Source organism: Vicugna pacos, chromosome 33, assembly GCF_048564905.1.
Source record: "Vicugna pacos chromosome 33, VicPac4, whole genome shotgun sequence".
In the NCBI taxonomy this organism is placed as follows: domain Eukaryota; kingdom Metazoa; phylum Chordata; class Mammalia; order Artiodactyla; family Camelidae; genus Vicugna; species Vicugna pacos.
In genome coordinates, this window is record NC_133019.1 from 8,142,405 (window position 1) to 8,158,264 (window position 15,860).

Below are 15,860 nucleotides of genomic sequence, written 5' to 3' on the forward strand. Positions count from 1 at the left end.
GGGCCCTTTAAAAGACTTTTGCTCTCTAAAGAGGAGTTTCCCCGGTGGTAGAGACTTGTTCTCTTTGGCTTTCTTTGAAAACGGGAGGGAGTCAGGCAGCTTCTGCAGTGGCGGGGCAGAACTGAGGGGGAGAAACCTGGTAGGAGCAAGAACCCGCTCCGCTCCGCTCGGCTCCGCTCTCCTCAGGCCTGGCCGGTCGTGTTCAGCACCGCGGACAGCTCCCCGCCCCGCCCCGCCCCGCGCCCACCGCACCCTCCCCTCCGCCTCTGGCAGCCTTGCCATTGGCTCTCCCGGCTCCCCTCGCCAAGCTGCCAATTCTACACGTAGACCCGATCTACCCAGGAGCTTGTCTTCTCGCCTCCCCAGCGCTGGGGTAGCCCAGGCAGAGGAGAGAGCATCGGGGATCCGAGCCTCGAGAGTGGCTGGCTCTCGACCAGGCGTGCCGAGACGCTGCTTACTTCCTACACTTGGTCCCGGGCCCTCGCCCTGTGGCAGGCGCTCGGTTCAAGATGAATCTCAACTTCACCTCCCCTCTACACCCGGCGTCTTCTCAGAGGCCCACGTCCTTTTTCATCGAGGACATCCTGCTGCACAAGCCCAAGCCGCTAAGGGAGGTGGCCCCCGACCATTTCGCCAGCTCTCTGGCCTCTCGGGTGCCTCTGCTAGATTACAGCTACCCTCTCATGCCCACACCTACCCTCCTGGCTCCTCACCCCCATCACCCTCTACATAAGGGAGACCACCACCACCCTTATTTCCTCACCACCTCGGGTAAGTAACAGGGGTCTCAAGGTTCGGGGAGCGAGAGAGCAGGTCTTCCAGCACAGACCCTGTCATGGAGCCGAGGAAAGGCTAGAGCTGGCTAGGCCCGGCTTGACCGCCTTCTTCCCTAAGGGGAAGGTTGGGGATATGGCTGAGAACACAGGGAACTCCCATGAGGCCAATCCATGGTAGTTACTCGTGGTCACTCCACACTTTTCATAACTGAGGAAACGTTCCTAAACAAGAGGTGACGGTTGGTTTTGGAGATAATTTTGATGGGCAGTGTGCAGTTTCTTTTCTCTTGGTCATACTGGCCACTTTGGTCTATCTCTCAGTCCCCATCTCTGCCTCTCCCACTCCGAGGGAGACCCCTGACTATCTTACCCCACGGAAGCGAACTCAACTTTCCAGCGCAGAAGCTGCAAACACCCCAGTGGGGCCAGCTCTCTCAGGCGCTGAGCATTTGCCAATACAGCAGAGGCTTAGAAGTGAAGGAGGGTTTGGAATGTTCTGAGCACTGAAGGTTTGGGCTGGCCTGAATAAGGGCGAAAAGGTAAGAAAAAAAAGAGGGAGAGACTCGACTGCTTTTTAATCCTCCTCACTCCCAACATCTAGCATTTAACTCACAATCTTGGGCTGGGCTGCCCTCTTCTGCCCCAGTTGCTGGTGTCTCTGGAGCCTGGATCCAAAGTATTTTGATTTCCTAGGCATGGCAAGGAGCCGGCAGCCGCAAAGTCTGGGTGGGACAGGGAGATATGGGGAAATACCCAGTTTTTTTTTTTTCTGCCCCCTCTCTGAAAGGCCACATTCATGCTGTCTTTTCCGACATCTTCAGTCAGGCCAGAATAGAATCTCGTTCGTTGAGCCCAGAAGCAGAGCACAGCCGGGAAAACAACACTGGTAGGGGCGGGGGCTGGAAAGACACGAGACAGTTGTGAAATGTGGGCCCTGGAATCCACGACAAAAGCTGAAGCGGTAAAACCCAGACTTTGGGGCACTGGGTTGGAAGGGCAGCTATAAAGCCTGCGTCTCAGTCCGCCTGCCAGCGTTGGCTTGACCTCCGGCCAGAAACAGTCTCTTTTGGACTGCACCCGTGTACCCCGCAAATAGTAGTGGCCAAGGTCCGAGATACCGGAACTTCTTGTTTTCTGGTTTTGGTCCCCCGGGTCAGCCGGTACTGATGTTTGGGGCGGTTTGCCTGCTAGGTGCGTCTCATACCGTAAAGCCTGCGAGGGTCAGGAAAGAGCCGAGAAGTCTCCCACGACCTGGCGGGCGGGGGAGGAGGGGAGCGCTTCAATCCTTCTGCTCAGAATCGGATGGAAAGAATGAGAAAAAGAATAAGGACCAGATTAGAGAGCTAGGGGTCCCAGCGCGACCCCGAAACTGGTAAGGAAACGTTCGAGGCGGGAATTGCCCTCCGTTCTCGCTCATGAGCCTCTCTGGGTAAGCGAGCGTTGCTCTGTTCCCCTTGGCTGCAGGCGGGAGAATGGAGGCGGCTGGGGAAAGAGAAAGGAGTTTTTTAGGTGCGGTGGGGAGGCAGATCACATTCACGTTTCTACCAGCCCCAGAGCATCACTGGTTGTCATCAGGGGTCTGAAAGGACGGGGGAGATAGTGGGGAGAAGGAAGCTACTGGACCTTTCGACGTTTGCAAGAAAACTTCGGGAGGCGCGCAGCCGAGGACTCTGTGGAAGTTTTTCCAAGAAGACATTTTTTAAGATCTCCAGATCTATTTTATAATCTTCTTCTCCTTTGTACTGTTTATTGTTTATATTTCTAGATGGTCTTCCTGGTAGAGATCTCCAAGCGCTATTGCGATTTCCCCCATCTCTGCGATTCCTAGGAGAAGCGCTTTGGGGCGAGGCGGGGACTGGTGGAGGCAGAGGCGGAGAGGGCAGGGGACTAGAGTGGGGAGTGGAGCCGAGGTCGCTCGCGGGAGATCCGGCTCTGCCCATTCGGCGGCTCTTCTCTCCGCAGGCGTGCCGGTCCCGGCGCTGTTCCCGCACCCCCAGCACACCGAGCTGCCGGGGAAGCACTGCCGCCGCCGCAAAGCTCGCACTGTTTTCTCGGACTCGCAGCTCTCCGGCCTGGAGAAGAGATTCGAGATCCAGCGCTACCTGTCCACGCCGGAGCGGGTGGAGCTGGCCACGGCCCTCAGCCTGTCGGAGACGCAGGTGGGCCGGCGGAGAGAGAGAGCCCCATCTCTGCTCGCTCCTCTCCCCTCCACTCCTAATACCTCTGCACCCGCTGCGGAGTTCTTGAGCGGAATGACCCTGCTCCCCTTTATTCTACGCTTTCCCAAAGAGCCATAGTCAAAGTACAGACACCTCCAATCTTGTGTCAGAGTTAGCAAAGCAAAATCTCTCAAGCGGGTTCTGGACGTGGCGGGAAAACTCCTCTAGTGACTGATCATCGCTCCCTGTTTGAGAGCTGCCATGTCTGTGTCTCCTCCACCTCTTTCCCATCATGACAGTAACCCGGGTCAGACGTAAGTTGGTAAGAGGCCAGAGGGCTCTTGGCCTGAGAGAAGCCCACCCAAGATTTTTTTCTTCTTAATTTAATCTCTTTCACAGCTGCAAGTCCTCATAGCCACCTCCTCCACAACACACACACATACTAATTGAAGCCTCCTTCCCATTGCGCTGTCCCGAGTGAAAGGACTCTTTTCATTTTCTTCAGATACTATTCACCTGTAGCCTCAAAACCCCTTGCTTCACTCTCCCGCCCGCCCCCCCCTTATTATTCTCTGTACCTGGAAATTCAACTTGCTGTGTGTTCATAGCTCTCCCAGGCCCCAGTGATTTTCCCTATGATAAGAACCAGCAAGTCTGAGTCTCCTCTTCCAGTCCAGGAGTCTTGCTGGACCAGGTGTGTAGATGTCACCGTCAGAGGAACTCATTCACGCAGCACTTAGTAATCCTAATTAATATCAGTGTTAGTATTTACTAACGACATCATTTTGATCCTCACCGTTATTTCGGGACAGTTACTTATAAGAGCCTTAGGATGTTTGGTTGTCATTCAAGCTAAGACGATAACCTGTGAGCAGCTCAGGTGTGATGTAACCTAAGGGTGAGACTGTCACAGCTCCTGGATAATTTGTCGGTGGGTTGCCATCTATTAGTCTATTTTCTTCTGCAGCAACCGCGCAGATCTTAGCGCAGTAACTATGGATCTGAAGGAATGACGTGATTTTTTTTTTCTTCCCGAAATCAGGTGAAAACGTGGTTTCAGAACCGGCGGATGAAGCATAAAAAACAGCTGAGGAAAAGTCAAGACGAGCCCAAAGCGCCTGATGGGCCAGAGAGCCCGGAGGGCAGCCCCCGCGGCCTAGAGGCCGCACCCGCCGAGGCTCGGCTGGGCCTGCCCGCTGGCCCCTTCGTGCTGACCGAGCCGGAGGACGAAGTGGACATTGGGGACGAGGGGGAGCTGGGCTCAGGGCCGCACGCGCTCTGAGACGCGGGGCTGGGGAGGCGGGGAGGAGGCCGCGGGGCGGGCCTGGGAGATCAGCTCCGGGAAGACAAACACAACACACCTGTCAACCCTCCAACCCGTGCGGGGCCCGCGCGGCCCGGCCTCCACGCTCCTCCCCCAACCTTCCGCCCGCCGCGTCCCTGCCCGGGTGCGTGCGCGCCTGGTTCGCTTGTTCCCCGCGCCTTCAGCGGCGCAAGCTGGAGTTTGGGCTCTCGGCTCCATAATTCGGTGGTGAGCCTCTTCCCCGCCAAGGTCGACCGCAGACCTCTCGGCCCTCACCCTTCAGCCACCTGCCCCCGCTCCGTTTTCCAGGCTCCGCGGCCTCTCCACCGGATCCTTAGGCAGACCGACTGGCTGCAGGTAAGGGACCGGGTGTCTGGGCCCTCGGCTCTGCGGGGATCCGGGACGAGCCCCAACCTAACCTAACACGTCCACGCCGGGACAGACTCGCGCGCTGCTCGCCACTAACCTCCCACTCGGCCCCCCACCCCCATCCGTAACTAACACTAAGGCGACTCCCTCCTTCTCAGGGAGGCGCTTCCGTCCTCGCCTGACGCCGTTCCGCTCAAGAGCTCGCGGTTCTGCACCCAGGAACCCTTTCTGAGCTTGTGGCCCCCCAGGCACCCGCGCTCTTTACCCTTGTTCCCCACCCCACCCCGGCCCCCTGCGGAGCGGTGCACGCGCGCGGCGAGAAACTTGCGCAGAGAAAACGCCATCGAGCGATTTCTGCTTCTCGACCTTGTTGGGCGTCTGTCCCGCAACACTTCCACGTCTCACCGGCTACTGACATTTTCAAAGTGTTTTTCGAGTGTTCCTCGGGTTGTGTGTGGAAATGCTCATTTTCATTGCATTTTAGGGAACGCGGAGTTTTAGCACGATGAAGCCGAAAGGGGAATACGCAACCCCTTCCGGGAGGGCACCTGTTTGGGGACCGACGCGGTGGGGCAGGAGTCTGGCCCTGCGCGTTGCCCCTCTCCCTTTCCCCTGGGAGGTCCCCCATTCTTTCCCGGGTTTGCACTCTCTGTAGATAATAAAGGGCTCGCCGGGCAAAACCGGGAACCAACATGAGTTTCCGGGAATTGTTTGTTACCGCGACCTCCTACGGGCCTGCCCTCTCCCTCCGCCCTGGGCAGTTTCCTGTCCTTGGAAGGAATGAACAGGGCTAAAAAACCTTTCCTTAACTGATTCCCGTCTCCCCCACCCGGTTTTTCTGTTTTTAATCATTTAACAGTTTTGAGTTCCACCTGCGTGGAAAAGGACTCTGCTTACAGTATTTTTTTTTGACTCTGAAATGCTGAAGGGACAGAGGTCTCTTGATATTAGGAATTTGAAATTATGCTAACGGATTGTGTGACGCTACATACCCAGTACACTTATCAAATACAGCAGCCGTGCCAGAGGCGACCTCCGCTTCCGATCTTCTTTTTGCTCTGGTTGTGTATTTAGGTAAAAGCCTAGAAGGCTGGAAAAGTGTGTGTGGCTAGGTAGAGTCCGGACTGTTGGGTTTTAATGGTTAATAATAATTGTATAAACTACAGCGGTGCGAGCTTGGGTTACATTTACCAACACTTTTTGGTTCCGTATTTCTCTAATTAGAGGATGAATCCTCAAGATCTTTCTGGATCTGAGTTCTATGATTCTGTGAATGTAGCAGCACGCATTTCCCCCCCCAGTAGGCTTGTTGGCGAAACATTACCTTAAGCAAAGATAGGTGTCAGAGTGAGACCTTTATCCAATCTGCATCATTAAGGAGGCAAAGCTATTGCTTTAAAAACACAAGCATTGTACACTGTTTGGATTTTCCAAAGTGCTCTTTATCCATCAGCAATCTTGTGAGTCATGGCAAGGATTACTTTTCCCTTCATAGATACAGAAATTGAGGCTTGGCAAGACTGAAGGATTTAACCATGAAATCAGGACTAGCTAACAGCCAAAGTAGAGCAGAAAATATCTCTTCTGACTCCTTGTTCACTACTTTGCCCAAAACACTCCCCTCCCCGTAATAACGCATTGGTTGGCATTTTGCTTTTAACACTTTGTAAAGACATATTTCTCATTTATTTAGATCATGTAGATGTGCTATAAAAGCCGTTCTAGGTTCAGATTTCTCCTCTCTCTCCCTGTTCAGATGACAGTACTGATTTTTGGCAAATGCTTTACAAAAGACTTGGTTATAGAAAGAAAGTGATTTGTGAATCAGAATGATCCTGGTAACCTAGAAGGGAAAGTAGATACTATTACAGAAGGGAAAATTTCAACTTCTAATCCCAGAAAAGGCATTTTGGGGAGGATCTTTGAAGTGGGTAGAAATACTGTGTTTGTGGGGAAATTTAAAAAAAAATTGAATTTGATGGTTAGCACAAACCCAAAGGCACCAGGCACTTCTTTCTTCTCTTGTCTCACAAGAAGATGGCAGGGCTTATTCTGGGTCTAAGAGGAGCAGATTAGTACATTTTAGGACGTTTTGTCTTGAAGAGACAGGTAAGTAGGAAACACTGTTAGCATAAACACAGTTCTGCCTGATTGGAGGCAGAATGAATCCTGGAGCTCAGGGAATGGCTGTATCTTTCATTCAGGAGCATCAAACATGGGAAGACGCTCATTCTGCCACATCCTGGTCTCCCTCTGTGAGTATTCCTGGGTAGATCAGTTGGGAAGGGAAGAGCTCAGACCTGTGGCACCAGCCACACTGACTGTGGCCCTGTTTTCTCATCAGGCAGTATTCCCTGAAATTGGTGGCAAGCAATTCAACAGCAAAGTTCTCCTAGTTTTTTTCCTTTCCTTTTCTTTTTTTATACACAGCGAGTTAGGGATGATAGTAGAGGATAGACACAATTTAGTCTCAATTTAATGTAACATGATAGCACTTTTTGTTTTTGGCCTTCAATACTGATCAAAGCCTCCGTATACTGAAAGGGTATTTTGTCTGAATTACCCAGGCTTTTGCTTCAACTCGGTTTCACTTGGTGGTGAAGATCTGACAACTACAGTCATTATGCTATATTAAAGAAAGACATACATAGGTCTGATTCTGAAGGGGCAAAAACATCTTAAAATAGCCAAGTGGGTATGTCATCCTACACGTAATCCCAAATGTAGTAAATAATTTGGTCTGTATTTGTTCTCAATGCTGCTTCTGATGGACTTCATTTCATAGCTTCTCAGAGAGAGGGAGTCTTGCTAACATTTCTAGTCACATGACATAAGAACACAAGAAATCAACAACACACCATTCAGCCCAGTATTAGCCGACAGTGGCACTAAGAAATGATTAATTGGAATCCATGACACCACTTCAAGTAGATAGAGGACTGCCTCTTGTCAATGGGTTGATAACTAGAAATGAAGAGGTGTGAAGGCGCAGAGCAAGCAGAATGCTTTCTGGTGCTAAGAGAATCATGCAATAAACTTATTTAGTTGAAGCAGTGACTCCATGGTCTTCTTGAATCGGGCCCAGTGTGTGTGCAAAAATAATAATTGAAATATTTTATGTTATATTCTTGGTGTTACATTCTAAAGAGGATATTGACAAGCTAAAATTCATCCAGGAATGAAAACAGAAACCTAGATGGTAGAAGGTATGGGAAACAACAACAAACAGGAGTGTGCGCTTTTTAGCTTGGAGAAGCAAAGCTTTAGGGAAGGTTAGGAGAGGAGATTGGCTGTGGTAGTTGAATTTCAATGCTTGCAGAGCTATTCAGTATCGGGAGGGTATATCTAGTCTTCCCCGCTAGAGGGCAGAACCAGAACCATTGGGTGGTTCCAGGGAAGCAGGTACTGGAAGAACATTTAAATACCTTGTATAGGCTAGGTACCATTTTGTCCATCAATAGAACAGGCTAAGTCCACAAAACACTAAGTACCTTTTACTAGGAAAGTTTAATCAGAAGCTGGAAGACAAAACATTAAAGATGCTCTATAATGGATTTCTCCATCAGTGGGAGATAAGAGTTCTTTCTTATCCTTAAGTTTGTATTGTAGAAGTTATGACTTACTATAATCATTTTTCATCTCACTAAGAATAAGATTTTACTTCATACACTCTGATTTATATAAAGAGAGCTATCACAATTAGAAGAGTTAACAGAAACAAGAAAAAGAAGGAAAAGCAATTCCTTTATTCATTTAAGAAGTCCCTAAATCTCATTCTAGAAAGTAAGTGAAACCAAAGTGATAGTCCACTGAATTAAGGACAAAGATATAGTCAGGAAGGAATTATCAGTGTTAGAAGAGACATTTGACAAAATCTAAGCCCTTCATTTTATAAATGAAGATGTTTAGATCCAGATGTAATGAGTGTCTGACCAATGTCAAATAAACAGTGGTAAAATTAAGACCAGAAGCCAATTTTAACGATCATACCGTACCACTAACTCATATTGTGATAAAAGCAGCAGCGGGGTTATGGTCATTGTGTTCTGTGGAGGAGAGGATTTTGCATAGCAATTTTGGGTGTAAAATCTTAAAAAAAGTTTGGAAGTTATCTAGTAAAGTCTTAGATTGATTTATGGAAAATTAAGAGCAGTCTGAAACTTTATTAAATTGGCATTCTGAGGAGGTACTGCGTCCTTTCGCCTTGTTTTCATTCAAGCCAAGGTTGTGTCACCACTTGCTGGGATGTTTTAGAAGAGGCTCATGTATCCAGCAGGATGAGCTAGATGATGTCTAAACTCTTTCAAATCTCCACTCTTTCTTATTCTAAAACTTTTGGCCTAATCTCCTTTAATTACAGACAAAGCAACTGAGAGTCAGAGACTGACTTGCCCAGCATCATTTAGACTATTAACCTGGTGAGTCACAGCATTAATACATGCAGAGGTCAGAGGTAATTCCAATTAACATTTAGGAGAAAGGTGAAGATTTGAAATGACTCTCATTTCATTTTTTCTTCAGTCAGATTCTCTGTTTTCTTTTCTGATTTGAACCCCACCCCCACCAAGATGCATTTCTCCTTCCGTCTCAGAATTCCTCACGTATACACCAGATAACTTTCCCTCCGTGATTTCATTTATAAAATTCTATGAGCTTTCTCTTATTACTTTTTATAGTATTGCGCAGCCACATCGGATTTGGCATCATGACCTCTGGCTACATGGTTTAGGGACTTCAATCCTAATCTTACTTTTGCTAATGATTACATTTCTTCTCTTACTTGGCATCTGAAAAATGAGAAAAGGACCCTATAAATAGGGTAGAGCATTACTATGATATTATATATAATCCTTAGCTAAGCTGGGTAATCAACTGTGATTACTTTTCTTTTTCTGCAAGACTTTTCTTCCTCTTGGAGTTAAGACATTTTATTATTCTTAATTTTTAATGTACTTGTCTCCAATTTAACTCCAAACTCTTCACCAGTTGTCTCAACCCCTTCCCCAGTGTTCACGTTTCTTAACATTTCATTTTCCTGAACAAATCTCTCCTAGAGCCCCTGGTCTGCTCCACTGTGGATTCTGTGTCAATCCGTCCCTTGTCCCCATCATCCGGGGAGTTCCTTTGATTTTACTCTTGTTTCCTCTATCTTCCTCTTTCTTGGTTTACCCTCTCATTTTGGTGGAGCACATATTCCTATAGTTTCCTGACTGGTGTGTGGAAGGTCAATGTTTTGAGCTCATTCTTGTGTAAAAATATCATTATTCTACTTTCATGCTGTATTAGTATTTTGGCTAACTATGGAATTCCAAGTTAGAAATCATTTTTGAATAATTTTGAGGGCACCATTCAAGTGATTTTTAGCTTCTAATTGTTGCTATGAAGTCTAATGCCATTTTGATTATTTAATTAAATATGGTTGATTTACAGTGTTGTGTTAGTTTCAGGTATACAGCAAAACTTTTTTTTGTTTTGATTCTTGATTCTTTATGTATATTGTTGATCTCTTCATTTGTTTCCTTTTTGGAAGCTTGTAGGGTTCTTTCTGTAGCCAGTGAACTGAAGTTTTACAGTTTTGTGCCTGGGCTGCAGGTCTGTTTCACATACTGTTCTGGATACTCAGTAGGCCCTTTCAATCTGAAAACTCATTTTTCAGTTGTGGGGAAATTTCTGAAATTATTTGATTTCTATTCCTCTTTTTCTATGTTTGTTCTTTAAGGAACTCTTGTTATTTGAATTTTTTTCAACCTCTTGGATTTATCCTCTAAATTTTTTCCTTTCTGTCCTATTTTCTGTATTTTTGCCTTTTTGCTCTGCTTTCTGGAAAAAATTCTCAATATTACTCTATAACCCTTGAATTTTTAATTTCTGCTGTCATGTTTCTTTCTTTCTTTCTTTTTTTCCCCCCAGGACCTTGTGCATGCTAAGCATGTGCTCTACCAGTGAGCTGTTGCTCTCCCCTCTTCTATCATATTTTTAATTCCCAAGATCTCTTTTAATTTCTGTATCCTCCTCCTTCTCTTTTTTAATGATATCCCATATATCTTCAGATGTTTGGAGATCCTTGGTTTTCTGCTCATATTTAAGCATGAGAAACAAAAAGCTAGTAGGAAACTAAATACCCAGTGGGACCTGCTGACTGTGAGCTTTCCTGTAGAACTGAGTTCTTCAGCGGGAGAATCTGAAGTCAGAATTTATAGCTCGTAGGGTGAAGGCCCAGTATTCTGGAAGCCGAGTGGCAGAGGAAGACCAGAGGCTTTGTGTTTAGAAGCCATGTGCTCACCACTGGCTCTGTTCTTGGTACTGTGCCTGCTAACAGCCAGTGGTCCCTCACCCCCGAGATGCTGTCCTACCTTCTACAGAGGGTAGAGCAACCTTTAACCTTTTACTGGGGAGATGGAGGGGTAGTCATCCTTCACTGAGCCCCCCTCACCCTCTTTTCCTCACCTCCAGAGGTCACTGACACCATCAGTTCCTGAGGGTTTTGGGTATTCTGTAGGGTAAATCAGATTCTTGGGTTTCCCCTTTTGCTAGGTTAGGATTTAGCATTTTTGGAGTCTGTCAATTATTATTATTTTACAACTTATTCCCCTGCTTTCCAGTTTTTAAAATTTTGTTACTGTTGTCCCTTCTCCCATTATCCCTGTTCCGAGATATTTATGCCTTTAAAAAATCCATTACTGCGATTTTAGCGGGGGCTTGCCAAAGAGGTGAAATAGTTGTGCGTAAGTGCGTGTGTGTGTTCAGTCTACCCTGTTTATCCAGAAGTCTCGTAATTTATTCTGGCTTTTACAGTGAGTGATGGAGGTGGTGCTCTTTTACCTTGATGTTTCTCTTATGTAACTGAATCTGTCAAGTGCAGGAGAATTGCATTATCATTAGAACAGGTTAAAAGGCTGACTTCATTGCCAAAGCACAGACCAGCCCGCCCTTCTTCAGTTTGGTGATGCAGTACCCATGGCTTGGGATCTACCTATTTGAGAGCATTGGAAGTTAGAGTTGGTCCTTAAGAATCTTTGTCTGTGAAAGGTCCTGAATAGTTTTACAGGATATTCTTGGAAATTTCAAGGTGAGGGAATTTATTTTTTTTCATTCTCCTTGGTCTCAAATTAATTAAAAGCCTAGATCCCTAATTCTCTGGATAGAGAAACAAGAAAGATAAACAGAGAAAGCAAGACAGAGCCACAGACACACATGCACACACACACGCTTCTAAAGAGAGTGACACAAACAGGACAGGGAGAATTGGGAGGTGATCAATTAAGACATTAAGTGTTTTGTGACACATGGACGCATCTGCATTTTGCCCCGATAACAAGGCCATCAGCTCATTTTCTGAGGGGCTGCTGCCTTCTTCAGCTCGGTCCTCAGATCAAAGCCAAACTGTCTGCTTGCATTTTCCAATCAGAATGGGGATGCTAATTTATACTCCTTAATGTGTGATGGTAAGAGACTCCTTCAATTAACTGAATTCTATAGCGGGCAAAAGAAAAGGTGTACAAAGAGGCGCAGGCTGGAAGAGCCGAAATTCTCATTAAATCAAAATGTCCAGTATTCATTACCTCGTGCATCTGAGGCTAAACACTAGATACGAGGATCATCAAAGGAGGTTTAATGGGTTAAATTGAGAATATAATCTAATTAAAACATTAGGCACGGCAAATAGTTCTTTGATACTCATCTAAAGGTTTCATTAAAAATAGGTGCTTGAGGTTTGTATGATAGATGATCAATTTTAAGTAGAGACAGCGCCCTCAGCACTGCCTCAAAGGGTCACATTGTGTGGCAGCCGGGGAAATGGGAAAAAAACATCACTGCCAGGTGACGGGTTGGAGATAGGAGGTAAGACCAACCAGGCTTCATGACAGCGATTTTGATCGTTGTCTGGATGGCAAAAAAAGAAAGCGTAAGGGTTAATTTGGGAGACAAATTTGCCACAGAGGAGAGAGTCCGTTTGGGGTCCAAATTATCTAGTGTGGAGATCTGCGGTGCCTTTATTCACTGGACATTCATTCTGTTTTCTGCTTCCTTCTCCTGTACAGACACCTTCCCAGAAAATAACTGATTATACTTTTTGGATTTTACATTTCTGAAGGTTATTTCTCCCACTGTCAGATTTGCCCCCGAAAGATAACTACTCTTTAAGCATTGCAAAAGCCTGGGACTCTAGTGGCAAGAGTCTGCCAGGTCTGGTCTCTATGAACTGTTGACTCAGTGAAAAATATGTGAAATCTTATCAGATGTTTCCAGGGCTTCATTAAATTTATTTGCCTGAAATGCTCGTATCATTGTAATCCTCTCAACCTGTTAGAGCTATTTAATAGCCGGAGACTAAATTATTCAGCTTATTGAAAATTAATTACTTACTTTGCTCAGGTTTGCAAGGGGAAGATGAAATGGCAGTGGAGAGGCAGCAAGGGAGATAAACCTTGCCCACCAAATTCTTTTTCCTTCTCTTCATTTTACCCGCAGAGCCCCTATATTGAACGGTAGAGAGAGAGCTGAAGTCTGTGCACTTGGCACCTTACTGCGTCTTGCACTGTGATGTTTTTATAACCTCTTGTGAAAGCCCCAACTTTTCATTTAGTCCGCTGAACCCAAATGAAGTAACCAAGCCGGAACAATGGGAATTTTTAAGATGGGGAAGTCAAATGAACAAACGAATGACTGACTGAATGAATGAATACACGACAAACCTGCCATCCAGAACCTTTTGCTTTCCATTGAACAGATGTTTGCTTAGGAAATGGAGACATTTTGTATTTTCTCAGTATCTTTGTGAGGAAGATGTGTGGTTTTGCTTAATGAAGTGGGAGGGGGAGTAGAGACACTGTACCCAGTGGGTTGAGGGGACAGTTCTAAATACTAGATTTTTAGCTACACTGAGATCCTACTTTAGTATATTTTTAAAAAGTGGAATAAATATCTAAATAAAAATTGTATTAGAATACATATTTCTCCTTATTTGCCTTTATAGCATACACATTTTGTCTGTCAATGTAGACTATTTCTTATAATCAGGGACATAGAGGGAGTGAGACGCTGTGGATAAACAAAACCCACAATAATGAAAACATTTCACTCCGTGCTACTGTTGTAAATCCTTTCTCACCGGGCAAACAACTAAAGCAGCAAATGGAGCATTCGTGTATCTTTTTGTCTTTCTGTTTTTACCTAGTAGGAATAGAAGTTACGAAAACGCACTGAGCGTTAGGGCGGAAAAGCCCTTTAGTCGTCCGGTAGAATGCTTGAGAATTGGATGAAATGTGTACTACTCAAGACTTATTCTTACTCTAATAGGGAGAAAGATAATCCTTTAAGAAAAGAAGCATGTTTAGGAAAGCAGCCTTGATTGTTCCTTAAGAACTTTACACTTTCAAGTGCAACTTCTAGTATGATGGAAATACATGTTTTAAAGCACATCTTGGAGAAAATTAGTTAAACTTGTCCTGATATCTGCCGGCTGTCACCCAAATTCAATTCACTTTATGCTATATTTTTCAATCAGTAATTAAAAAAGAATCCCCCCTGAGTTTATCCAGCCTGCCATTGTAGACCATTTGGTGTCAACTCAAAGTTCTCAATTAGCTCCAGTGTTGTTATAATTACTGGATGTGTTTTCAAACAACTCCCAGCTAATAAGTGTTGGGATGAAGAGTCATTTTCTCGCTGTAGCCTGGACCGTGCATGCTCATGCTTGCTGCGATGTTTTGACAATGATTCATTAACCAATAATAAGGCCCCATTTGGAACCATTAGGCCTTTTCTAGCCTTACCTTTTATTTTCTTCCTCAATACTGTCTTTTCCTAAGTTGGTGTCTAGATAACTCCCAAGAGACTCCTCACTCTACAAACCAAAATCATGAAGGCAGCTGTCATTAAATTCAGCTCCTTGTGAAAAAGCTCCCTCTAGGAGGATGCTGTTGTTGGAAACTCAAGATAGAGAAAAACATCACAAAAGGAGCCCATAATAAGAAAGGATGCATGATTTAAAGGTCCTTTATTTGTAGCAGCTCACAGAGAGTTGGCAAGTTAGGCACCATTCTTTCAATGGCTTGTGTAACATCTGGTCACGTACAGGCCCTCCATCATTGTATCACGTAAGTTGACAGTTCTTTGCCTTCTAATAGGCAGACTGTTTTTATTTCCAAAATATCTGCAATAGAAATAGTATAAAAACTGATCACTGATCCACTTGAGTCTATAAAAGATCAGCATCGTTATTATTAGTACAATTTAAAGGAGAAGCAAAAAAACTGTCATTCACTGTTTTTGCAGCATCTCTACCCTGTCTTACTATCATTGTACCTTAGTGACCTTCTGTTGGATCTTACCATTGTGAGATGACTTGGGGCCAGATGAAGACCAATTTTGATCTATTCTTTGATTTCAATCCCAAACTTTCAGCAAATATGTTCTTTTCCTTTAGTCAAGTCATTTTAGATGCTACTTGTCACTTTCAATATTTGTGTGCAAAGAATTTTGATGCTCTAAGGTGTCATATACCAGATGGTAAAGTTTTGCCTTGGGTGTTCAGTTCCTGTGAAATGTTGTTTGACATCAACTAAATCACTGAACCTGCTTCAGCTGAGTGTGGGTTCTTAATAGTATGTGCGAAAGTGCCTGAAAGATTTAACAGTGCTTAAGCTGAAAGAGAAAATGGTTAGGGAGAGGTTTTTAAATGTTCTGGGGAAAAAAAATTGAAATAGTGTCTCTTTTATTGGTCGACATTTGAGTTACATCTTTGCTACAACTCTATCAATGTAGCAATGAAGTTTCCAGGTTGTACATATTAAAAATAAAAGGTAGGTAAGTAATGTATATTTCTAAAAATGAAACTTAATGATGAAAGTTCATGTCCAAAATTGAAATATATTACTGCATCCTCCTTGCCCACATAGAAAAGAACTAGCTCTTCCCACAAGCAAATTATCAAACAGTGCTGTCCTTGGTGTTGAACGATTGGAGTTTAGACCTGACTGCTCTCTCACTGTAGGACAGAAGGACTTCAGAGTCTCCTATCCTTTCTTGATCTCCATTTCCTCTTCTGAAAAATTGGCATTGAACAAGATAAACCCCTTCCAAGCTCTAAATTTTTAAGGTACTTTAATAGAAATGGAATATTTTAAAAAATAACCCTGTCCCTTTAAATATGAAAATATGGAAATGTCTCTATATGCATTATTTTGTCTTCCAGAGTAAGTTTAAATTTAAGGCCATTTGGGGAAAAAGAAATCATTCTATCTCATGTTT

The 15,860-nt window shown here is 45.1% G+C and overlaps 2 protein-coding genes across 2 annotated transcripts in view; one reads left to right on the forward strand and one right to left on the reverse strand.

Moving 5' to 3' along the window:
• The first annotated feature begins 348 nt into the window (after positions 1-348).
• BSX (brain specific homeobox) lies at positions 349-4,257 on the forward strand. Its single transcript, XM_006209816.3, has 3 exons — positions 349-771; positions 2,739-2,935; positions 3,978-4,257. Exons 1-3 carry the CDS (start codon positions 510-512, stop codon positions 4,215-4,217), a joined length of 699 nt encoding a protein of 232 aa, XP_006209878.1. The 5' UTR covers positions 349-509; the 3' UTR covers positions 4,218-4,257.
• A 10,333-nt stretch (positions 4,258-14,590) lies between these two features.
• The window catches only part of JHY (junctional cadherin complex regulator), a 53,208-nt gene continuing 51,938 nt past the window's right edge, over positions 14,591-15,860 (reverse strand). The window contains exon 10 of the transcript XR_012066598.1: positions 14,591-14,763. The gene's annotated coding sequence lies outside the window, so the exon portion shown is untranslated. The remainder of the gene's footprint in view (positions 14,764-15,860) is intronic.